Below are 23,986 nucleotides of genomic sequence, written 5' to 3' on the forward strand. Positions count from 1 at the left end.
GCAGCCACGTGTCCTCTGAAATCCACACGCACAACTGCACAGGGCCAGGCTGTGACCCGCAGGAGAGAGACCTCTGTCCATGCAGCACCTGCACTCCTTGCTCTCACCAAGCCACAGACAGGGGAGCGCACTCCTCGGGTGCGCCTGGGTCCCTACCCCGCACTGGCTAACCTCTCAGAGCCTCTCACCTGCAACACTGAATGAACGGAAGACCCTGGGGGACATGGCCTTCCCTCCCCGCTTCTCCGGAGGTCCCTCTACCAGCTCACCGTCAACTCCACCTGGTGGCCCCCCAGGCCCAGAGCCGGCATAGAGCACCCCCCCCCCCCGCCATCACCTGGCACCCGGTCCTCCAAGGCAGGCAGGCCTGCTGCAAGGCCACGGGAAAAGCCCACAGCTGTCGGGGGCAGGCTGGGCGCTGTGTCCCCCTCACCCAGGGAACGCCCCGTCTGACCCCCAAAGTCCTGAAACGTCCACATCAAAAGGGACCAGCCACTCCGACGCGGCTCGCCCCGCTCCCCGTGGCACTGAAGGAGGGACGCGGCCGCCAGGGGCACAGACTGGTCCGTGGGCCGTGCCCGCGCTGCCCCTCGCGGAGGAGCTTCCGCAACCGCAGCTCAGAGCCCCTCGGAATCCCAGAAGCCCAGGCTGCGTCCGTTCTCCCCGGGAAAGGCGCCTCTGCAGGCGCGGCCCAATCCCTAAAGCCTCGTCCTCGGAGGGAAGGAGCGCACCCCGGCTTCCCCCCCGGGAAGGGCCCCCCCCCGGCGGCTGACCCCCGCCGCCACGGCCCGCCAGCTGGGCCAGCTTTGGAGTCCGGGCCCTGCGCTCGCGGAGCCTGCGCGGCGGGTCTGCGCGGGGGCCGGAGCGGGTGCGCCCCGCCGGAGCAGGGGTTCAGCGCGCGCCTCCACCGCCCGCTGGACGGGAGCCCGGCTCGGCTTCCGCCCAGCCCTGACCTCCGCCCTTTAGTCCACGCTGAGTGGGTGCGCCAGGCCCCAGGGGTCGGTGTGACTCGCGGCGCGCGCCAGGGCAGTCCCGTGGGGAGGACTCGGCGGCCACGCGCTCCCTCCCCCGCGGCCCGCGCACCTGTCCTGGGCGTGGCCCCGAAGCCCCGCCCCGCGACCCCGCCCCGGCCGCGCCTCGCGCTGGTTGGCCCAGGCGGCGCGCTATGCTAATGAGCCAGCCCTCCCGCCACCTGCCTGCCGCGCTGCCCGCGGGCGCCCGGCGGACGCGTCGGGGCACCCGCGTCCGCCGGGGGGACCATGCCGCGCTCCTTCCTGGTGAGAGCGCACTCCAGCCACAGGGTTCCCAACTACAGGCAGCTGGAGACGCAGAGAGGTAGGGGCTGCCCGGCTCCTCGGGCTTCGTCCCGGGTGGGAGGAAGGGGGCATCTTGCCGGCAGAGGGGCAGCGAGACCCCGGTGCGTGGGTGGCCTGCGGGCGCTCGTCGGCTGCGGGCACCTCGGCCCCGCGTCGGGCTACACAGGCGCGCACTCTCTCCCACCGAGAGAAGTGTCAAGGCCCCCAGTCACTTTGGGGCTCTCCGCTTGGGGCCTGGTGAACCCATCGCAGCTAAGGGGGCCCCGGAGCCATCTTCCCTGGGGCAGGAGGTTTGGGTGGGTGACGGGGTCCCGGAGACTGGTGGGGAGAGAGACTGGGAGAACTTGGGGACGCGGTCCAAGTGCTCCCCCCAGAGCATCCCGAGGAGCCCAGAAGAGTGACCCAGGGGCTCTGTGTGCCTAAGCCCAGCTCCTGCAGCGTTCCTCCCGGCCCCTCCAGTGCTTCCTCACACCGTTCCCGTGGGGCACCTTCCCTCGGGTCTCCCTTCACCCCCGTGACAGTCCCTCAGAGCAAGCTGTGGGGGCACTTAGGGGCTAGTCCTTCTTCCAACCCCAAGGGTGGCTCAGTGGGGAGGTGCGCATCCAGGACCCAGGACGGTCTGTGTATCCCCATGCCCCGCTAGGCCTAGGGACACACGAAGGTCCCGGGACAAAGGTCTCCCTAGAGTGACCAGAGCCATTCCCCAGGGCTCAGCTGCTTCTTGGGGGGTGAAGACCCCTTCCCCTGGGGAAACTGCTTGGTGACTCAGACAGAGGGGAGGAGGGGCACTGTGGAGGCCTGCGAGTGCATCCATCCCGGGGCCCACTGCCGCCGGGGGTGCCTCCTAGGACTGGGCTCCTGAACTCTGCATTTTGAAATCAGTTTAATGAGTCACCACCAGTGGTTTTCATAAAATGAAACAGAACAGAGACCATCAGAGTGCAGGGCTCAGGGGAAGGAAACCTGTGCTTCAGATATATGTGTGTCTATGACGAGAAATGGAACCGACACGGGCCATAGTAGTGTTTCTTTTTCTTTTTCTTTTTTTTTAATTTTTTAAAAGATTTTATTTATTTATTTGACAGACAGAGATCACAAGCAGGCAGAGAGGCAGGCAGAGAGAGGGGGAAACAGGCTCCCTGCTGAGCAGAGAGCCCGATGCGGGACTCGATCCCAGGACCTTGGGATCATGACCTGAGCCGAAGGCAGAGGCTTTAACCCACTGAGCCACCCAGGCGCCCCCATAGTAGTGTTTCAAACCTGTTGTCTAGAGCCCGGCCTTAGCACGCACCTGGCTTTACCCTTGGTGCAGACGTGCAGACCAGGGCAGCCAGTGACAAGGTCAGACTCAGCCACCTCTCATCCTCCTCTCTCCTGCCCGCGGAGAGCTAGGGGACCACTGTGAGCCTCCTCTGCTAGGATGTTGTCTGGGGCCCTCCACTCTCTGATTTTAAATCAGTGCCTTTTCGGGCCTCCCCCAGGGAATGTCTAAAACCAGAAGGAACTTAAAAGTCTATTCTCCCAGAAGTTTGAGTCCCAGGACCAGTAAAAACATCCAGCAGCCCCAGGAAGTACGGAAAGCATTTAAAGGACCAGCAGAGGCGTGGGGGCAGTGCCACTAGCTTGGCTGCCTCTCTCCCCTGCCCTCCCCCTGTGGCCCCCCCAAACAGGGTTTGGCTCTGACATATCTGGGGCCAGGGTGGTGGCTGCCTCCCAGAGACAGGAAAGGTGCTGTTTTTCCCCAGTAGAAAGGCCCCTCGTGGCGCTTCTGTGGCGTCTTAGGCTCTGCGGCATCCCAGGGCTATCTTTCCAGCACTTCCTTGGCCTTTGTCTCTTAGCTTGCCGTAGCTACTCTCTCTGGAGGACAGAAATTCGGTGTGCTGTTTTATAACTGGAGGATGAGGGGTGAAGTCAGGGCAGAGTGGAGGATGGGAACCTTCCTTAAAGGTCCTCATTTCTCTACATCCTCACCGACACTTGCAACTGTTTTTTTTTTTTTTAAGATTTTATTTATTTGACAGAGAGAGATCACAAGTAGGCAGAGAGGCAGGCAGAGAGAGAGGGAAGCAGGCTCCCCGCTGAGCAGAGAGCCCGACTCAGGGATTCGATCCCAGGACCCTGAGATCATGACCTGAGCTGAAGGCAGCGGCTTAACCCACTGAGCCACCCAGACACCCTGCAATTGGCTGTTTTTAAATTCTAGCCATCTTAGTGGGCATGACATGGTACCTGGTTGTGGCTTTAATTTGGATTTCCTTGATGGCTAAGGGGGGCAAGCACCTTTTCCTAGGCTTGTGAGCCATTTCTATCTCTCTCGCTTTTTTTTTTTTTTTTTTAAAGTAAGTTCCACGCCCAACATGGGGCTTGAACTCACAACCCTGAGGTTAAGAGTCAGACGACCTACAAACTGAGCCCGCCAGGCACCCTGCTATTTGTATATCTTGTTTGGAGAAACTTTTATTCAGATCCTTTACCCGTTTTAAACTTCTATTATTTGTCTCTCATTGCTGCATTGCAAGAGCTCTTTGTATATTCAGGATGCTAGTGACTTACCAGGTATGTGATTTGCAAATATTTTCTCCCCATCTGTGGGTGGTCTTTCTCGACCCAAAGCCTTGGCATGAAGGTAGCAACGAGGCCGGAGATTTATTCCATCACATCTGGAGCACGAAGTGGGACAGGGGCTGTTTGGAGATTTGGGTTTGGGGGAAATGCGGGATGTAACTACCCACTCACCTGTGGACTCTGGGGCCTCCTGCTGCTCCCATCTGGTCAAGTGTGGGCATGCCGGCCCCCAAGTTTGGGCGCAGCAGCCTGGGGACCAGCTGCCCTAGGAGGCTGTGGCGGTACCACCGAGCACAGCTGTCGACGCAGCAGCGTTGGCGGGAGGCTGTGCGCACCTCCGTCGCCATGGGTGAGGGGTGATCGGGGGTGACTGGAGGCTAATTAGTTGTCTTATACATTGTAGCCGACTGCCAAGTGTTCGCTCTGAATCAGCGCTGTGTGGGAGCCTGGCGCCGCGGCTCTGAGCTGGCCCCGCGGTGGAACAGGGGTCAGGGAGGCCCGTCCTGCCTGGGTCACGGGGAACCTCCCTCGGCTCCATGAGGGCTCTTCTGGGAGCCTGTTGGGGACTTCTCTTCCTTTGTTTTTAGAGCACTGAGATCTGTCCCGTAGACCCTGTGGTCACGTCCTGAGCTGACACCCTGCCTCGTCTGTCCTTTCCCTGCGAACTGAACTGCGGTGACCTAGAGGCGGCCTGGGGTCGGACCAAGCAGGGCAAGTCCGAGGTCAGAGCGTGGGGCTCATGTTCACCTGTACCCTCTCTCTCTTCGCCCTCCCTTCCAGGAGTCAGTGCCCGTTCTGCCTGCAGGGGCCTGGTGGGCAGACTCATCCCAGAGAAGTCGGCCTCTCCCACACCTGCTGACCCTCCCCGGCCCTGGGAGCGCACCTCTGTCATCGCCCGCATCTCCCTGCCCCTTCCCCGCCACGAGGAAGCGCAGGGGGCCCCCGGGCCAGACCCCTTGCAGGTTGGCCCGGTGCACCTTTGGGCCAGCCGGGCCCCCAGCGTACCCCTCAAAGATAGCCTGAACCAGCTTAACCTGCCCCCGCTGCTGGTGCTGCCCACACGGTGGCCCCCGATCCCGGGCCCCGCTGGGGACCCCGCCGCAGATGGCCGGCTGGGTGCGGCACGGGCCCCCGGCAGCTTCCAGTGCGTGCACTGCGGCAAGCCCTACCACACGCCGGCCGGGCTGGCCAGGCACCGGGAGCTGCACTGCCAGTGGCAGGCACGGCGCTGCTTCTCCTGCAAACACTGCGACAAGGAGTACAGCAGCTTGGGCGCCCTCAAGATGCACCTGCGCACGCACACGCTGCCCTGCCCCTGCGCCGTCTGCGGCAAGGCCTTCTCCCGGCCCTGGCTGCTCCAGGGCCACATGCGCACCCACACAGGTGGGTTGGTGGGAGGCCCCGGGGGGCGGGGTTCAGGCCTGGCCCCAGACAGGACCGGAGGGGAGAGTTTGCAGACAAGTGGGCCAACATGGCCGGGCTCCCTCCACAGGCTAGCACCGGGGAGGCCCGGGTGTCCCTCCACAGGCTCCGGGGAGGGTCCTTCCTGCCTCCTCTAGCGCCGGGGAGGCCCGGGTGTCCCTCCACAGGCTCCGGGGAGGGTCCTTCCTGCCTCCTCTAGCGCCGGGGAGGCCTGGGTGTCCCTCCACCGTGGCCATGTCCCTCGCCCCTGCCCCCATCCTCATGTGGCCTCTCCCCTACGCGTATCTGCGTCCATATTACTTCTGTTGTGAGGACACCAGTATAGGGGCCAGGGCCCGCGTACCCAGGGTGACCCCACCCTAATCTGGTCACATCTGCAGGGGCCCTGGGTTCCAGGTCAGGTCACATCCACAGGCACTGGAGGTTATGATACAAACACATCTGTTTTGAGACACACAATTCACCCCACAACACCTGGCAAAGCACAGGATGCCCCGGCTTCTGCGGGCCTGACTTGTCACCTTCCGCGGCCTTCCGGGACGCTGGAGCAGGAGGAGCGGGGGACGGAGAAAGACGGTGGCAAGCGTGGGGGACGCAGACTGCTTGAGGGCATAGACTGATGAGGGCCCGGGAGCAAACCCCCCCCTGGGGGAGAGGAGTCCTGGACACAGGAAGGGAGCAGCGGGCAGCTGCGGACAGACCGACAGAGACAGACGAGCCGACGAAAGAGAGGGGCATGTGCCCAGACCGGAGGCCCAGAGGCCTCAGCACTTCCACTCCAAGGCTGGAGGTAGGACCACACCGCACCCCAGGCCCACCAGGAGAGGGAGAGGGAGGCACAGACAGAAGGCCAGGAGTGAGACTTGCGGGCCAAGGCCCCGGCTGCCACGCATGCCTCCTGTCCCCGGAGCCTCCGGGCCCGAGTCTCTGTAACGAGGACTCTTGGAGTCCCAGCTGGGCAGAGGCTGGAAAGAAGGGTCTCGCAGGAGCCGCTGTCTGGGCTGAAATTCCGTTCGGTTTTCCTCAGCTCCCCGTGCAGAGACGCCCCTGAGTGCCACCCCCCACCCCCATCAGGCACTCAGAGCTCGGGGTCTGGGAGCCCAGAGGGTGCGAGGCTCCGCAGGAGACTGACCGGGCTGGAGGGTGTCCGGGCTTTGAGCGGCAGGGAGAGATGCTCGGGGGCCGTGGGGACTGCAGCCTGCTGCCTCTTGGGACTCCGCAGGGCGGTGGGCTGGGAGTCACTCCACACAGGCAGAGGACAGAGGAGCCCCAGTGGTCCTCTTACACTTGTCAGGGCTGTCTCCGGGGCCCAGCTCCCAACGGAAGGATTTTGTGCAAATCCCCAAGCGCCCTGACTCGAAGTGCTCTGGAGGACACAAGGTTCCTAAGACGTTCCTAAATGCCCGTGTCCACTGCAGGGGCCGGGCTCAGTGCTTCCAGCCCGCCTTCACGGCCGATCCGGGAGTGGCCGCTTGCCACTCTGTCCTTCCACGGCAGGAACAGCGGCCAGAAGGCCCCCGGAGGGCTCTGGCAGAACCACAGAAGGATCTGGTGACTGTGGTGATTACAGCAAAGACCCACGCTAGACCTTTCTCTTAGGGTCTTAGATGCTGTAGTCCTGGACGGATGGGACCGTCCATCCTGTTCCCAAGCGGCTCTGACCTTGACTGTGTATGTGGGCCTGTTGGTCCTAGGGTTTCCTCCCGGAGCCAGGCTGAGGCTCCCTCCAGGAGTGCTGCAGAAGAGAATGCATTAGAACAAGCACGAACATTTGGAGAAGGTGGAGGGCCTTATTCATTTATTTTTTTATTTTAAAGATTTTACTTATTTATTGGGGGGGGGGGCAGAGGGAGAGGGACTCCCCGCTGAGCAAAGCCTGAGGCCCCCCCTACCGCACAGCCCTGGGACCATGACCTGGGCTGAACTCCAGAGGCCCGTACTCACCCAGGCACTCTGAAGCTTGTTCGTTTGTAGACACGACCCATGAGCCCGGGGCCAGCTCCCGTGAGCAGGCAGAGGGACCCTGACGCACGCTCCCCTTCGTCCCCAGGTGAGAAGCCCTACAGCTGTCCTCACTGCGGCAGGGCCTTCGCCGACCGCTCCAATCTCCGGGCCCACCTGCAGACACACTCCGACACCAAGAAGTACCAGTGCACGACCTGTGCCAAGACCTTCTCCCGCATGTCGCTCCTGGCGCGTCACCAGGAGTCCGGCTGCTGCCCCGGCCCCTGAGGAGGGCGGGCTCGGTGCGGGTAGGGGGGACAGGACGTCACCCCAGGAGCTACCGGCTGGCCTGCCGTGCTGCCCGGCCCCACACTTGCCCGTGGGGTGTTTCTCCTCTCTGCCTGCCGCCGCCCACCCCCATCCCAAACCGAAGCCTGGAGGGCTGTTAGGGTGAGTGACCGAAGACGGTGACTGAGAACTGTCCTGTGTTTGACTTGCTCTGGTTTCTGCTTCTGCTCTCCCAGAGTCAAAGGCCGGTGGGGGACAGCTGCAGCGTGGCCCGCGCCTGCCGTTCCGCTGGCCTTCGTGGGGAGAGCTGCCTCAGGGCTCCCCCCGCCTGCCGCTGGTCTGGACTCCGGGCTCAGCTGTGCCCCGTCAGGGATGCACGCACGCCGCCCCCGCCCGCCTCCCCAGGCAGCCCCGGACAGAGCGAGGGCCCCACCACAAGCACAGGGCAGAGGACAACCACGTGTCCTCTGAGGCTCTGAGTCAACGGCGGAGGCTGAGCGTGGAGCGGTCCTCGAGGGGCTGCAGGTGGGTGACGTGGCCCTCTGGCCGCAGCGTGGGGTTGGGACGGCGCGGGCACAGAGCCGTGGGCCGGAGGGATGAAGGGCATCCCTGGTGGGAGGCGGCGGCCAGAGTACGGCAGGGGAGCAGGCGCCAGTGCAAGCAGGAGGCACCGTCTTCGGAAGACAGAGACCGGAAATGGGAACAGCACTAAACGGGGAGGGAGCGAACCACGGGCGTGGACGGGCTGGGCAGAGGGTGTGAGCAGAGCCGGGCAAATCCAGGCCCAGGGAAGAGGCAGCCGTGGGCTCGCACGCCCACACTGGCAGGGCGCTCAGAAGGCCGTCTAGTCTGGGTCTGCACACGTCTCTACGGAGGCCACCACACCGTCCAGGGACTGTGTCCGCGGCCGCCCGTGGCACCGTCACCTCCCCTCTGCCTGCCCTTTCCTGAGGCCGCAGGCGTCCTCCAGCTGAGAGAGGGTCAGGCTGTAAACAGACTCCGATGCCAACAGCAGACCCCTCCCCGGCCTCCTGCCCCCACCTCCAGCCACCGGGTGGTCACCTGCTGGGCTGGTCCTCCGTCCTGCCAGCACATCTTGGCGTCTCCGGCTGGCCCCGGAGGGCAGCCTGCGTCTCATGGGGACTGATTGAGTTCTCGACACCCGGAGGGGACACCTGCTCCTCTCTGCAGGAGGGCTGGCCGGCTGTCAGCAACACCTCTTCTGGCCCAGGCTGAGGGACAAAGTCAGGCACCTTGGTCCTGGCCCCGAATGGGGCCGTAGGTCAAGCGGCAGAGGTCCCCATCTCATCCCCAAGCCCTGTGGCCCTGCTGAGGAACATTCACCAGGCCCACCCTGGCCACACAGCACCTGCAGATTCCGCTGGAGGCTCCTCTGGGGCTGCTTGGACAACGGCCATTGGAGGAGCCTTGGGGACACCCCAGAGGAAACTTGACCGTTATCTTGGGCTTCTCAGGACCAAGGGCGACCTTGATGACACTGGCCACCCAGGAGCCCGCGGCTCCAGCGAGTACCAGACTGTATCAGCAGGTGAAGGAAGACTCCCTCTGGGAGAGCCTCGCTCACATTCCCGGGCCGCACCGCTGCCTGCCCTCCACAGGATCAGCCGCGCCCCGAGGGACAGACAGTGTGCGCGGGAGGCTTAGCTAATATATCCGCGTCCTGGGGCTGCGTAACCGAGTTCCCCACACCGGGTGGCTTGAACCACTGACGTCCGCTCCCCCACCGTCTGGAGGCCGCATGTCTGAGACCCAGCAGGCCGGTTCCTCCTGCGGCCCCTCTCACGGCCCCTGCTGGCTTGCCGGCATCTTCCACGTCCTGGGCTGGTAGACCCGTCACCCACCTCCGCCTCTGTCTCACACGGCGTCTTCCCGCCTGTGCGTCTGTCTCTGTGTCCAAATCCCCCTTTCCCTGAGGACCCCCGGCCTACTGGGTTAGGACCCCCCCGATGACGTCATCTTAACTGGATCAACCCCAAAGACCCTGGTTCCAAATGGGGCGACATTCTGAGGTCCTGGGGGTCAGGACTTCAACACCATCCACCCCCAACAGCTGACATGAGCAGTCTGCCAAGAGACACCTGGGGTCAGCTCCTCTGTCCTCAGTCCACAAAGGGCTGGTGGGTGGGCGCCGTCGATTTAACTGACGGATTCACCAGACACACTTCTGTGCCCATTCCCACCGCCCATCCGTCGTCCCGAGCAGGGGCCTCCGCTCCCAGGGCGCCCATCCCTCCTAGCAGTCTCCCAGAGCGCTGGGCTCCTCTGCTGAGCGGGTCAAGTCCGCGATCGGCCTGTGTCCCGCCATCTCACAGGAGGCCTTTTTTTTTTTTTCTTTTTAAATAGCATCCAGATGCCTGGAGAAGGCTGTATCGTAGATTGTGTTCTATTTCTGGGTCCCAATGTCTAAATGAGGCGATGCACCTGTTGGATATGAAGGGAGGGAATTTCGCGGCTCTAAAATAAAGTCGAACACTTGCCCTTCTGTACCGGCCCATGGAAAATGCTCCCACGTTTGTATCTGGACTGGCAGAGGGCAGGGCAGTGGAGGCTGGCTTGGCAGACGGGGTGAGGAAAGGCCCGAGCGCCTGCCGGGAAGCCAGCGGAGGATGAATGGGGGAGACGGCCCACCGGGAGCACGTCGGCTGTGGTCAGATCACGGGGAGGCCACGCGGCCTGGCCTGAGCGGCTGGCAGCTCCCCCTCCCCGTGCCCCCTGCCTTTCCTTGTCACTTTGGTTATCAGAATTCACCTGGGACACCCATTACGAAGTTGGAGCCCCCATACCGACACCTACAGAGTAGGAACCAGGAAGGGAGCCCAGCCTCGTGGGCGTCTGTCCCAGGGGCGTGGGCGCGGCTGGGCTTTCTGCGGGAGCTGCTCTTTGGGTCCCTCCACCCAAAGGCTTTCTTTTTCCTGCCCAGACTTTGCTGAACACATGTCCCCTCTGCACCCTAAAGAAGGCCTTTGGGTCCCCTCCCTCCGAGGCAGGAGCAAGTGGAGGGGGCGCCAGAGGCCCTGGGGCCGAGGAGCTGGGGCCGAGGAGCTGGGGCCGGCGCTGTGGCTGAAGCCCGTCCTGTGGACGCTCTACCAGTTCCATCCAGCAGAAAGCAAAGGGCTAAGCGATCAGGGGGGGGATTCTGGACAACAGGAAAACCATGCAACAAGCCCTCCAAGCTTGGACAAGCCCATCTTTCAGCAAGAGGAGTCCCCGGGTGGTGGTGTGAGGGCGACGCACAGGGTCAGCACCAGATACCCAGCCAGGAAAACCACTGTTCTTGGACTCAGATGCCAGCGCCCGGCCTCTGCGGGCTCAGGTCCTGGAAACAGGTGCAAGAGGGACACCCAGTCTCTCGGTGGCCCGGTCCCCTGCTCCATCCCCCACTCAAGGAAACCACTCTCCTGAAACTATAGACACACTAGGGTTGTGCCTTCCCTTCCAAAAGTCCAGAGGGTTCCGTAAATATCATTTTGGCCCGGAATATTCGGGGGGGTTCTCTAGAAGTTTGAAAATAGCCTGCTTGTTACTATCTATATTCAGAGAACCCACTCCTGGCCTCCACTTGGGGGCTAAGTATAGCCCGCTGGCAAGGTTCAATGGAACAAAAGTTTCCAGACCTCTGTCACTTGTGCACGGCGTGACATTCCAGGGAGGACGCTGCCAGGACTCAGAGGGGGTCCAAGGCCGGGGCAGCAGGGCGCCCCCGAGCGGGGGAGTCTGTGGGACTCACCGGCAATCAGGGTGTCCTGGCTCGGTCCCCGAGTGAGGAGTGCTGATCCTAGCTGAGTCAATCCCACTGTAAGGCCTCGGCTTCCGCTTCTGTAAGAAAAGGAAATCATGCTAAACTCAGTTTCAGAATTCAGGGGAGGACCAAATACATATAATAGCAAAAAAGAAAAAGAAAAAAAGAAAAAAGACACCCAAGATTCCTCCAATAAAACCGAGCAGCTAACTTCAGGGAAACCCTTCCCTCCTCTTGGAGTGTGCAGGCGCCTCCCGGCAGCGAGTTTGGGCTCCCGCTCCCCCCCCCCCCCCCGCAGCTGCCTGCCCAGCTCACTGCGCTGCTGGGAACGTCCGAGGGCCCCGCACACACGAGGCAGGGGCTCAAGGTCACAGCGGGGCCAAGGGGGCTGCTGAGGGGCAGAGGTCGGGGCCCAGCTCAGCAGCTGGGCGTGTACGTCTCTGGTACGTGCAGAAGTTCAGGGCTGTGTCCCCCATCGTCCATCCGTGCTGTGCCCCCAACCCCCAGGCTGACCTGAGGGCATCCGCCACCCCCCCCAACAGTCTCCCCGCACCTCTGTCCCTCGGGGCCTCTTGTTTAGCTGTGAAGATCCACCAGTCTCGGGTCCTTCGGGAGGACGTGGAATCACTCGGCCCCTCTAGCTTTAGATACCGGTCCCCTTCCCTCTGCTGGGAGCAGGCCCGGACGCCAGAGAGTGACATAGCGACCTCGGAAATGAGAGTGTGTAAGGAGGGCAGTCCTGGAGCCACAGGGGACTGAAACCTGCATGTTCACCTCGGGAACGCAAGTGTTCTGAATAGGCCAAAAAGAGGCTGGGTTAGGGACAGTCCGAGCCCGGATCCCGCCGCCTGCCCCTCCACTGAGTGTGAGGTGAGGTGCAGCTGCTGTCCCTGTGGCTCTGGTGACCTTGGTGGCGGCTGTGTCTGCCCCCTCACAGAACCCGCCCCGCGATGCTGTAACACGAACGGTCTGCACGCTTCCCTCCACGGCGGCCACGAGGGAGACCCCTCACCATGAGGGCACGTGCTGATGGTGCAGGAGCTGCCGGGGGCTCGGCATCTCCACACGGGCCCGCCAGCTCGCTGCCCCAGGGCCCTGGCACCTCCCCACCACGCACTCATGGAAATCAGATGCAGCCTAAGGACGTCCTGAGTGGTACTGAACCTCAACCCTGGGTGCCGACCTCTGTCGTGCTCCGCGTGAAGACATGGGAGGCGGCGGGGCGCATCACCAGGGCGCGCAGGTCGTCTCCGAGGAGGGCACGTGCCACGGAGACGCAGGCCTGTGCACCTGCAGACATTTGTCAGGAAAGACCTAAGTGAGCCTGTCCCTTCCAGGAGAATGAGCAGGACTTCTTGCCCGTAACACCTACACATTTGAGAGAAAATGACCATTTCGGAAGCTTTCTATCTCTTGGCAGCTGTCATGCTTAAAGACTTTTCTGATGAGAAAATGATTTATTTTTTTTCAATTTAATTTCTTTTCAGTGTGACAGAATTCGTTGTTTATGCACCACACCCAGTGCCCCACGCAATACGTGCCCTCTGTAATACCCACCTCCAGGCTCCCCCAACCTCCCGCCCACGAAAAGGATTTAAATTATGAAATGAAACATCAATATATGGACGTTCCAGATAAAAGAATGAACCATTGTTTTCCCAACGACCGATGCGGACACTGAGACACCCTCGCCAGGCCGGAGACCCCAAGGATGGGGCAGATTTCCGTGGGTCGGAGCGTGGGAGGCGTTCACCAAGAGGTCAGATTCCTGGTCGCAGCTCGCGGGGAGCCACAGACAAGCGTCACCACAGACAAGCCGCAGGCATCTGGAGGAGCTGCAGAGCATTTCTGTCCCGGCTGTGGGGTCGGGCAGACGGGACAGTCGGCCGCTCCAGCCAGGACCCGGCACCCAGGTCGCAACCATGCCCAACCACGCCACTGTCCTATCACTGCTCTGGGCGACAGTTCCCGTTCGCGCGGACGTGGGCACGTGGTGGGTTTCTTACGGATTCTGAATGAACGTAGTTGGCATGTCGTTACCGGCTGAGCTCCTAACACGGGGCAGTGCACAGGCGCCGTGCGCACAGCTCTCGGGTGCTGAGCCTGGGGCGCGGCGCACTCGGACGGCCGCAGAACCGCGTGCCCTCGCGCGCTCCCAGGGTGAGAGGAGGAGCCGGTGGGGGCGCATGGACGCCGCGCAGCGGGGCGCTGGCAGAGAAGCTGGCCCCGGGCCCGGGGAGACGCGGGAGACGCCCCGTCACTGCTCCGGGGGAGCCTCCTGCTTCCTGGGCCGCCGGCTCTGCTCATCTTCTCTGCCCTCCGCCGCCACCGCCTCAGCTCAAGCCCTGCGCTCCCAGCCCGCCCAGCGCCCAGCGCCAGCTCCTCCCGGCCCGCCACCTTCCCTCCACACCCGCCGCCCCCGTGCCCAGTGCAGCGCCCTCCTGTGGGGGGCCACCTTCACCCGAGACCCTCCGTGTGCCGGGCCTGTACCTGATGGGGACAGGTGCTAACCCGAGGGAATGAAAGGGCACCTGGCTGGCTCGGGTCGTGATCCCAGCGCCCGCGGACGAGTCTGCGTCGGGCTCCCCGGTCAGCGGGGAGTCTGCTTCTGCCTCTGCCGCTCCCCATTTATGCTCTCTCTCAAACAAGATCTCTTAGAAGGGGGGAATAAAGGAACAGACGGGGGACAAGGCAAGGCTCAGCCTAAACCAGCCTTTATTTGTTTTCTTCAGTCCATCTGCGGGACCAATCTCCTAGCCGTGGCCTTTCTCATCCTTAGAAAGGAAGCCGCTGGCCACGGCACCAGCATGAGGACCACCATCAGGCCCCGGGGGCAGGCGAGCAGCCTGCCTCGCTCCTGCAGGCCAGCCGGGCCGCAGACTCGTCCTGTGGGCGCCGGCAAGAGGGCAGGCGGTGAAGGCGACGGTGGAGACCGTCCCTACTGTCAGCGGCGTGGGCAGGGGGACGCCCGGGCGCATGTGGCACGGCGATGCCTGCCGGCCGGCTCCACCTGACAGGCTTCTGGCCGGGTGCACGCACGGAGCGAGGACACACACGAGCTCACTTCGGGGAAGCAGCTGTGTCACTCACTCACTGAGTTAAACACCCAACACTGTTTCTTCCGGAAGGAGGCAGCGCTGACCGGTGCGCTTCTGCGGCCAACAACAGCCAGTACTCACCGTGGGCCGCCGTGGACGTGACACTGGCGGCCCTTCTCCACCAGAGAGGTCATGCGTGTCAGCGTGCTGGTGACGGCCACTTACACCTGCGCGCGCTGGCCTCCGAGTCTGTGATCTCAGCTACTGAGCCATGCTGCTGCTCAGCAAGACACTCTGAGCTCTTCCCTTGCAAATCAGAGACCAGAAACAGGGGAGAGCAGGAGGCGGAAGTTCTAGAAGTGGCAGGCCCAGGTGTGCAGAGATGCTGGAGGGTGGCCGGGCACGTGCAGGAAGGGGAGCCGCCCTGGGGCCTGGACCTCGCTGCCGGGTCTGGGGCTCGGGCGTGGAAAGTGGGGTTCTCTTAACACCTGCCCAGGGGAAGACGAAGGGCCATAAGCAGCGGTGGGGGGGGCGGCATTGGAAAACCATGTAAGGACAGTGGGATGCTCAACATTTCACCGAGCTGACCAGGCCTTTTTTTTTGTTTTTAATATTTTATTTATTTGACAGACACAGCAAGAGAGGGAACACAAGCAGGGGGAGTGGGAGGGGGAAACAGGATCCCTGCTCCGTGGGGCAGGGCTCGATCCCAGGACCCTGAGACCATGACCTGAGCCGAAGGCAGATGCTTAATGACGGAGCCACCCAGGTGCCTCTGACCAGGCTTTGAGAAACAGGACAGAAAGGCCAGGAAGACCAAAGAGGGTGTGGTCGAAGGCTAGTGGCCAGGATTCCAAGAGTCCGAAGGCAGATTAAGGAAGCATTTCCCCTGAGCCGGAGGTGCCGCTGCCACTCACAGCTGGGCTCGGGGACCAAACAGGTAGCAGGTGACCTGCCCACCACAGCACCGGGCACCCAGCAGGTGCCTGAAATCTGGCCTCCACACTGGGACGCCCAGCTCGGGGCCTGGTTCACAATGAGACCTTAAACTGTTCCTGCCAGAACACAGACCTTTCAGGTAAAGACCAGCAGCGAGGCACTAGCAGGTAGGGCTGGCAGGCCCCGCCCAAGACCAGCCAGACACCTGCAGGACCAGGTGTGCGTGGGGCCGGGTGGGAGACCCCGGCCACCGTCTAGTGAAGTACACAGACTGGCCTGCAGAACGCCCTCTTCCCCAGTGTCTGCGGACGATGACGCATCCTAACTCCAGGACGCTGGGGCGCCCTTACCCACTCCACAGGTGGGGCTGAGAGCTCCGAGTCTCTCTCTCCCTGTCCTGGGGCTGCCGGTCCCAGACAAAGGTGTGGGCAGGCTGGTCCCTCTCTACATGGCCTGCAGACTGGCAACTTCTCCCTACGTCCTCGTGTGGTCCTCTCTCAGTGCCTGATTTCCTCGTGTCCCCAGCCCTGGCATCTGGGTCTGCCCCACTGACCTCACTGTAACTTGATCAGCTCTTTAAAGATGCTCTCTCCAAACGCAGTCACATCTTGAGGTCCTGGGCTTCGAGATGTCAACACATACACTTGCAGAGGGCAGCTCAGCCTGAGAGCTCCCTTTTGAAACCAGGGATCTTCTGTCAACAGAGAAAGGACAACATGCCCTCCCAGGCACCCGTGCGCCACAAGCAGCCCTCCCTGGAGCAGACTCTGGGGCTCTGAGGTGGGCGCTGTCCCCACCCCCGCTCAGGGCTGGGTGGCACAAGAGGTGGACTGAACTGCTCGGAGGCTCCCGGCCACAACCCACGGGACCAGGACTGGAACCAGGCAGCCTCCCCCAGACCCCAGAATCCTCAGGCCCCACCCCTGCTGGAAAGCAGCCCTGCAGGGACCCGAGGGCCTCAGGTCAGGCAGCGCCGTGCTCTCTCCCACGCGGGAACCGAGAAGCCTTCCCTCGGTCTGGCTCAGGGACCCGCGCGTCCCTGCTCCTTGTTCTTGGCGCCTTTCCCAGCAGGCCTGCACACGCGCCTCATGATGCCTCTCCCGCATCCCCCAGACTAAGCCCGAAGCATAAATAAAACGCGGACTAAAACCCGTACGCACGGGCACCCGGTGGCTCAGTGGGTGAAGCTGCCTTCGGCTCCCAGGTCCTATCCCGAGGTCCTGGGATGGAGCCCCGCGTCAGGCTCCCTGCTCAGCGGGAAGCCTGCTTCCCCTCTGCCTGTCGCTCCTGCCACTTACTCTCTCCATCTCTCTCTCTCTTAAGTAGAATCTTAAAGTAACAACCTGTACACGAGGTCCTGCCTTGTGCTCTGCTGACGGAGAAGAGCAGGGAGCACCTGCTCGCTGCCCGGCACAGCCCCGAGGAACAGGGCTCGGGAGGAAGCGGGAGCCCCGGCGGCCAGAGGGAAAGCAGAGCCGCAAACCTGACGCCTCTGCCTGCATCACGGTGGACGTGAGCGCTACGAGCGGAGCCCCCAGGCTAGAGGAAATGCCAACAGTCTCAAAAGCGCTGAGCCGGGACCGTGCAGACACACAGGGAGAGGCTCAGGCCGCGGCGCACACAGTCACCGTTCGTCCCGAGCCTTCCTGGGGGGGGGCGACCCTGGCTGGATGCGGTGCGGAGGGGGCTGCCCTGCTGGGCTCATGTCAAACTCTTCTGCTTTTCGGACAGGGACCCACACTCTCGGCTTACAGAGCCCTCAGTGACACGGCCAGTCCCGTGTCTGAGGACAGTGAAGAGCGTATGGATGACCGGTGACCCCAGACGGAGCCCAGAGCCCCGCTTCCTTCCTGACATGCGCCCCCAGCCCCCACTATCACCGGGGCTCTGTCGCCCGTGGAGCCGCAGACCGTGCTGCCTTCGCCGCATCGGACTCTGGGTTTACGCCTGGTTCAAAGAGCTCAGCTGGGTTCAGCAGTCGAAGGGCAGATAGTTCCGAGGCAGCGAAGACGGTGTGACCCTGACACGACCAGCACAGCAGCTGTCTTCCGTCGGTCCGAGCCAGTCACCAGACCCCTCACTCATAACCACCCACCCGGCAGCTCACACACATGAAATCGGGGCGTCGCTAGGCAGCCACAGTGAGCAGCGACTGGCCTACGCCATATGCACAGACATGAGGTGTGCGGGCTGCTGGGTCAGGACACCCGCGCACACCTGTGAAGCCCCGGTCTGCTCCGTGGCACAGACGCACCCACCGGTCTCCTCCCGCCTCCTCCCCCTCCCTCAGCCCTTCTCCAGGCAGCCAGGCAGCTGCCTTCTGTCACACAAGAGGCTGCTGGCACGTTCTTGAACTCTTAGCAGTGGGATCTGCCATGATCGTTCGCACACCTCAGTCCCAACCCCACGGCCTCAGCACACGACACCTTTTCTTCCCAGACTTCTCAAGGTCTGAGATTCCCTTTGCTGACCCTCCAATGCTGAACTTTCATTGTAGACCACCGTGGTCTGCATTTTAAGAGACGACAGATGTCACAGACCACGTCTACAGACAGAGAATACAGACTATCATAGTCCAGATGACAAATGACCCAGACCGTCCTGGTCTACAGACAACAGAGAACATGGACCATCACAGACTAGAGACAGCAGACGACATACGCCATTGTGGACTGCCGACAACAGGTGACAGGGACTGTCCTGGTCTACAGATGACATGGACTGTCACAGACTGGAGATGACAGATGACAAGAACCATCCTGGTTTACAGATGACAGAGGACATGGACCGTCACGGACTACAGACAACAGACAACACAGACCACCCTGTCTACGGACAACATGGACCATCAGGACTGAAGACAACAAATGGCATGGACTGTCCTGGACTACAGGTGACAAGGACTGTCACAGACTAGAGATGACAGAAGAAACAGGCCGTCCTGGTCTACAGACAACAGATGACATGGACCGTCACGATCTGGAGAAAACAGATGACACTGACCATCACAGTCTAGAGATGACAGATCACATGGACTGTCACGGCCTACAGATGACAGACGACATGGACCATCTTGGAACAGAAACGACAGATGATGCAGACTGCTACAGTCCAGCAATGACAGACGACACGGGAAGTCCCAGTCTAGAGAGGACACAGATGACATAGACCGTCATGGTCTAGAGATGACACGGACCACCACGGTCGACAGACAACAGACTACCAGAGTCTGTGAACAGCAGGTGTGCGGACCACCACAGCTGTAGATGACAGATGTCGCCGTCTAGGCTGCAGCAGACAGTGGAGGGCTCTGACCCCGGTGAGCAGGGGTCTCCCTGCTCCAGCTCACCCCTGCGACCAACGAGCTTTGCTCAAGATACAGTTACAACCGCATCATTCCCCAGCCTGAAAGCCAGACCTTTCTCACGGTCTGTGGGGCCTGAGTATTCCCAGCACCTCTGGCAGCACACCACCGTCTCTGCTCTGTCCTGCTCGCTCCAGCACTGGTCTCACCTCTTCAGGGAGGCTGTGACCCTCCCGAGGACAGGACTCCCCCGGCCTCACCTGGCACCGTGCGCTGCTGGAGGGTCCCTAGAAAGGCTTCACGAACGAACAGAGAGGCTCGTGTGAACTTCGGCAGAGCTTAGAAGAGTCACAGGCTTTACAGCCTGCGTTCTGTGACGACGAGAAAGTCACGCAGCGGCTTCCTGGGGGGACAGAAGGACCGTTCTGGAAGCTGGAAAAGGTGGCTGGGGGTGACCTCGTGCCAGGCCAGGGCACGCCCACTCCTTAAATGCTTCTTGTTCCATCTCTGCCCCGAGCCCTGCTCCCTCTCACCTTCCTACGATGTCGGCAGGTGCCAGGAGTCGGAAAGTGCTCGGCTCTAGCCAAGGAGGCCCTGGATCCACGACTCTGAATCCTCCCTGTAAAGGAGACAGCGGGACCCTTAGAGACATAACTGCGTGAGCAGAGCCAGGCTCGGAAGCCACGCAGTGCCCGCAGCAGCAGGACGGCAAGAGAAGCAGGGCCCACCCACCAGCCTGCATTCTGGAGAGCAGACCCGGGAGGGAGGGTGGCCCCAGGGAGTTCAGAGCACTGGTCAGGATCCCAGAATGAGTGGTGGAGGCTGGAGAGTCATATTTTGATGCCTTAAGTGACCACAGGACCTGTCTCTGTGAATCGAACACTCCCTAATAAACAGGAAAACTTTACAAACAGTGGCTCTGGGAGAAAAAAGAGACGTTAGGAAGGGGGGCCGGTGCTTCCTGGAGCAACCACGGGGCAAGGTCCCACCCCTTCTCCCCTGAACACGGGCTCCTGAAGGTTTCCAGGACGCCAGGAACGGGTCCCAGCAAACCCCCAGCTCTGGCCACTCTGCCTCACGTCCATTTCTCTCGATGGGACTGCTGGTGAGCTGCGGCAGGTCCCCAGGGTAATTAAAGGACCCGAGCACGCCTCACTGAGCTGCCCAGCAGCTGGTGTTCGAGAGAAGCCTATCGTGAGCATAAATGAACAACTCACGTTGGACTCGGTCCCAGTATGCGGCCTGGAGCAAAGTGCCCGGAGACGGGCAGGCCGGGCAGCTGAAGACCGCTGAGAATCGTCACGCAGGAGACCCAGGAGTGCTGAGCTCTGGTCCCTCTCTGGTCCCCAAGCAGGAGGGACGGGCCACAGGATGACAGTGCCCAGGCCCAAATCCCCACGCCAGGCTGGGACCGCCGGCCTCTGCTGACCACACTCCCACACCAGCCCCTGGCACAGCACTGTGGCGCAGGGCAGGTCCCTAATGGACGCCGACTGAATGACCAATGGGGCCCTTCGTGCTTTCCTGAAAAGCCAAGTGCTCAGGGAAGGTCAGGCCCTGGAGCCTGTGGCCAGGAGGTGACCCTTGGCTCTCAGGCCCCACCCTGCATCCGGTCCCCGCTGATAGCACACGAGGACCCCACGTCTTCAGTTCTGCCTCAGCGGCTCGTGGAGCAGGGAGGGGCCGAGCAGCAGCCACTGAGGACGGTCGTCCTTTCTTCTGTGTCCGAGCCCTGCGCTTGGCAGTTGGCAGTGAGCCCGTCTCTCGGGCCACAAAGGAAGACACTGGGGCCACCGCAGCGAAGAAACTTACACACGTACCCGAGTCAGGTCTGCTCGACTCCGGAGCCAACGCACTTCTCCGCTGTCCTTGCGACCCATGGCCTGGCCTTCGGACCAGCAGCTTTCGTCCCTGGCACGCCCTGGTGCTTGCTAGAGACGCAGAGGCCGCACGCCGGGTCTCCCGAACCAGGATTCCCACAAGCTCCCGAGAGGACGCGTGTGCGCGAGAACACTGGAGAAACAGCGCCGAGACGTGCTCTCGTCCACACTGGGAGACGACCTGAAATAAAGGGACGTCTCAGGACGCAGACCGGAACCACGACCGGAACCACGACGAGAAGCAACTTCACACCCGTGAAGGCCGCGGTTATTAAAAACAAAGAGGAAAAAGAAAATGAGCACTGGGGCGCCTGGGGGTGTAGTCGGTTGGGTGTCGACTCTGGGTTTCAGCTTGGCTGGTGGGATCGAGCCCTGGGTCGGACTCTGGGCTCGGTGGAGAGTTTGCCTCTCCCCGCTAAATAAAAAATATTAAAAAAAAAAAAAAAAAAGGAAAGAAGGGGTGTGGAGCAACTGGGCTCTTTGCGCACCGCTGGTGGGCACCTATGACACGGCTGTCACAGGAGAACACCACAGCAGCTCCTCAAAGAACCGAGAGAACTCCTGGAAGACCCAGCAAGTCCATCTCTGAGTATCTGCCCCAAAGCACTAAGAGCAGGGACCTGAACGGACACTGGGACAGCTGTGTTCACAGCGGCGTCGCTCACGATGGCCGGAAGGTGGGAGCAAGCTAAGCTTCCCTCAGAGGACGACCGGAAAAGCACGATGCAGCCTGGCCCTGCAGGGGACGGTCACACTCGGCCTTAGGAAAGGTCGTGACACCTGCTACACCGTATGGGGTTGGGGGGAGGGTATTACACTGAGAGAAAAGCCGGACACCACAGGACAAACTCTGTACCATCCCACTCACAGGCGGTCCCTGGGAGAGTCGGGTCCGTACGGAAGATGGGGGTGCCAGGGGCTTGGTACAGGACAGGCAGTCGGTTTAATGGGGACAGAGCTCGAGCTGCAGAAGACGCATGGGCGTGTTCTGTGCACGAGCCGCGGCGTCTGCATTACGGTGAGTGCGCGTCACACCCCCGAGCTGATCCAGAAACCACTAAGACAGTAAATTTGAGGCTATGTATATATGTATTTTTAAGATCTATTTGTTTACTTTAGAGAGTGGGGGCACGAGAGAGAGAGCACACAGCAGGAGGGGCTGGGAGAGCGGACCTCAGGCAGGCTGTGCGCGGGGCTCAGCGCCCCACACGGGCTCAGTCCCGTGACCCTGAGACCACCACCGAGCTGAGCCCGAGAGCCAGACGCTCCACTGACTGCACCCACGTGCCCCTGGGCTTTGTGTATTTCAGCGCAATTTTAAAAAAATGCTTCAAAATAAAAGACTCTGAGGAGGACTGTGGGAGATGCTTTAGGCTTACAGAAGTACTCTGCTCTTCCTTCTGGGCCTTGAGATGCCAAGCTTTACCCCCTGTTTTCCACATACCTTTGAAACACGTGAATGGAACAGACAGAAAATCAGAATAATGAGGCCTCTGTGGGCTCAACAGGCATCAGCCCCACAGCCCATATAACCAAAAGCTGAGAGTGGGAAAAACATACATTTACCCAAGAGGCCCTATGAGGGGTTGACTTTACACATGTGGGTGCTGGGCTGAAGGTGTTGGGGTGGGATCTGGGCCCCACCGCTGCCTTTTTTTTTTTTTTTTAAAGATTTTTACTTATTTATTTGACAGAGAAATCACAAGTAGGCAGAGAGGCAGACAGAGAGAGAGGAGGAAGCAGGCTCCCCACTGAGCAGAGAACCCGATGTGGGGCTCGATCCCAAGACTCTGGGATCATGACCTGAGCCGAAGGCAGAGGTTTTAACCCACTGAGCCACCCAGGCGCCCCAAGGGCCCCGCCGCCTTCTATAGGGCTTGTCCGTTCAAGGTTCTCCGGTAAATAAGGGAGCCTTTGCCCGCTAACACGTGCGTGGGCGTGCAGGCCCACTTGCCTGAACAGAGTACGGTCTACGTCATCTCCGTAACAAAAACAAAAATAGCCATTTCACTACCCGGGGACGATGGGGAGGAAGGGACATTGTTGGGGTAGAACAGAACCCCATCTTTCTACTCAGTGGGAACCAACAAACGCTATTCTAAACTGGAAAAAGGGATCAGAGAAATTAGAAAGAATATGAGCAGGTTATTTAGAAATACGGAGGAAGGGCCACCTGGGCGGCTCCGTTGAAAAGTGTCTGCCTTCAGCTCGGGGCATATTGCTGGGGTCCTGGGACCGAGCCCCGCGTTGGGCTCCTGTTCCGCGGGGAGCCTGCTTCTCCCTCTGCCTGCAGCTTCCCCTGGTCCTGCAGTTTCTCTTACAAATAAATAAAATCTTAAAAAGAAAAAGAAATATGGAGAAAAACAACAGATTTGAACAGTGGCCGCCTTTGGGGTACCTGGGTAGCGCAGCTGCTTAGGCACCTGACTCCTGCTCTCAGCTCAGGTCATGACCTAAAGTCCGGGACCGAGCCCCACTTTGGGCTTGGTGCTCAGTGTGGAGACTGCTTGAGATTCTCTCTCCCTCTCCCTGCTCCACTAGCGCGCACTGTCTCTTTCAACTAAAATGAATCTTAAAAAAGAAAAAGAAAAAGAAAAAGTGGCTGCCTTTGGGAAGCCCAAACCTGGAGGGGGTAAGTACACTGGAACGGGTCTAGTAACGAAGTTTTAAAATCACGCAAATACAACATTACCTTAATCTGTTCAGGCTGCTCTAACCGAAAATCCCAGACTGGGGGCTCACCAGCCCCACTGATGTCTCCCAGCCCAAGACCAAGGTCCCGGCAGATTCCCCGTCGGGGGAGGACCCGCTTCCCGGTTCAGGAGGCCGTGTCCTCGCGGGGCAGGAGCGGGGAGGGCGCGGGAGCCTGACACCCTCACACCGGGGGTTCGGACGTGAGCTTGGAGAACTTCATAAAGGTCCGCGCTGATCTCCCCACCACGCCTACGGCAGAACGCACATTCCGGAGGCTCACAGGTGACCTGGGTACAGAGAACACCCCCTAGGGGGTGCCCAGAACGGTCTATGGTCAACCTTTCCAAACAGGGTGTGGCGGCTTTGCATGAAGCAGGAACAGGACGGCAAGAACACCTCGGAATCACCGCAAAGGCCAGCCGCGGTGGGATAGGACGTTCCCCATCCCACGGAGGGCCCGGGCGCTGCAGGCCGGGTTCCCACCACCGATTCCACTGCCTTCTGGGGACCTGCCAACAGCCATCAGAACGGCCTGACACATCCCACGTGGCCCGGGGATCCCCGCGGAGGAGCCTTCTAAGGAACGCGAGCACCGAAGCAGCTCCCGCTGTGGAAAAAAAGAACCCGCGCCGCCCCCGGCCCGGCCCACCGGCCCCCAACAGGCGGTGAGCTGGGAAGGCGCCGGCCGGTCTAGACGCGGGGACAGGGGCGCACTCCTGCACGGGGCAGCCAGGATCCCCAAGAAGCACCTACGTGGGACACGGTGTGGGCAGGTTTTGGGTCCCGCGGGAGCCGGTGGGGGAGCCGGGCACGAGCACCGGCGCTTCCGGGGGGAG

At 61.3% G+C, this 23,986-nt stretch overlaps 1 protein-coding gene and 2 long non-coding RNA genes across 10 annotated transcripts; 1 reads left to right on the plus strand and 2 right to left on the minus strand.

Moving 5' to 3' along the window:
* The first annotated feature begins 1,170 nt into the window (after positions 1-1,170).
* SNAI3 (snail family transcriptional repressor 3) lies at positions 1,171-10,038 on the plus strand. The gene is made up of 3 exons (XM_059151597.1): positions 1,171-1,335; positions 4,662-5,264; positions 7,354-10,038. The coding sequence occupies exons 1-3, from the start codon at positions 1,260-1,262 to the stop codon at positions 7,533-7,535; spliced, it is 861 nt and encodes a 286-aa protein (XP_059007580.1). The 5' UTR covers positions 1,171-1,259; the 3' UTR covers positions 7,536-10,038.
* On the minus strand, positions 9,877-13,707 carry LOC131817850 (uncharacterized). The gene is made up of 3 exons (XR_009348608.1): positions 11,849-13,707; positions 11,284-11,372; positions 9,877-9,977 (listed from the first exon to the last, which is right to left on the minus strand). It is a non-coding gene; the product is annotated as an uncharacterized LOC131817850 (long non-coding RNA).
* Positions 13,708-13,720: 13 nt separating this feature from the next.
* Positions 13,721-23,908, minus strand: LOC131817849 (uncharacterized). Of its 8 annotated transcripts, none has more exons than XR_009348607.1 (4): positions 20,397-23,908; positions 19,110-19,195; positions 15,826-18,979; positions 13,721-14,821 (listed from the first exon to the last, which is right to left on the minus strand). It is a non-coding gene; the product is annotated as an uncharacterized LOC131817849 (long non-coding RNA). The 8 variants fall into 8 exon arrangements; XR_009348606.1 differs by lacking the exon at positions 13,721-14,821 and having other exon boundaries at positions 14,928-18,979; positions 20,397-23,457; positions 23,547-23,908; XR_009348601.1 differs by lacking the exon at positions 13,721-14,821 and having other exon boundaries at positions 14,928-18,979; positions 20,397-20,637; positions 23,149-23,908.
* Between the last annotated feature and the right edge of the window lie 78 nt (positions 23,909-23,986).

This window comes from Mustela lutreola, chromosome 16 (assembly GCF_030435805.1).
Source record: "Mustela lutreola isolate mMusLut2 chromosome 16, mMusLut2.pri, whole genome shotgun sequence".
NCBI classification, from domain to species: Eukaryota; Metazoa; Chordata; class Mammalia; order Carnivora; family Mustelidae; genus Mustela; species Mustela lutreola.

What these genes read in the sequence shown, in the direction of transcription:
- SNAI3 (XM_059151597.1), top strand. Translation starts at nt 1,260, where the DNA reads ATGCCGCGCTCCTTCCTGGTGAGAGCGCACTCCAGCCACAGGGTTCCC. An exon ending in GCAGCTGGAGACGCAGAGAG is followed by an intron (nt 1,336 to 4,661) that starts GTAGGGGCTGCC and finishes CCTCCCTTCCAG; the next exon opens with GAGTCAGTGCCCGTTCTGCC. An exon ending in CCACATGCGCACCCACACAG is followed by an intron (nt 5,265 to 7,353) that starts GTGGGTTGGTGG and finishes CTTCGTCCCCAG; the next exon opens with GTGAGAAGCCCTACAGCTGT.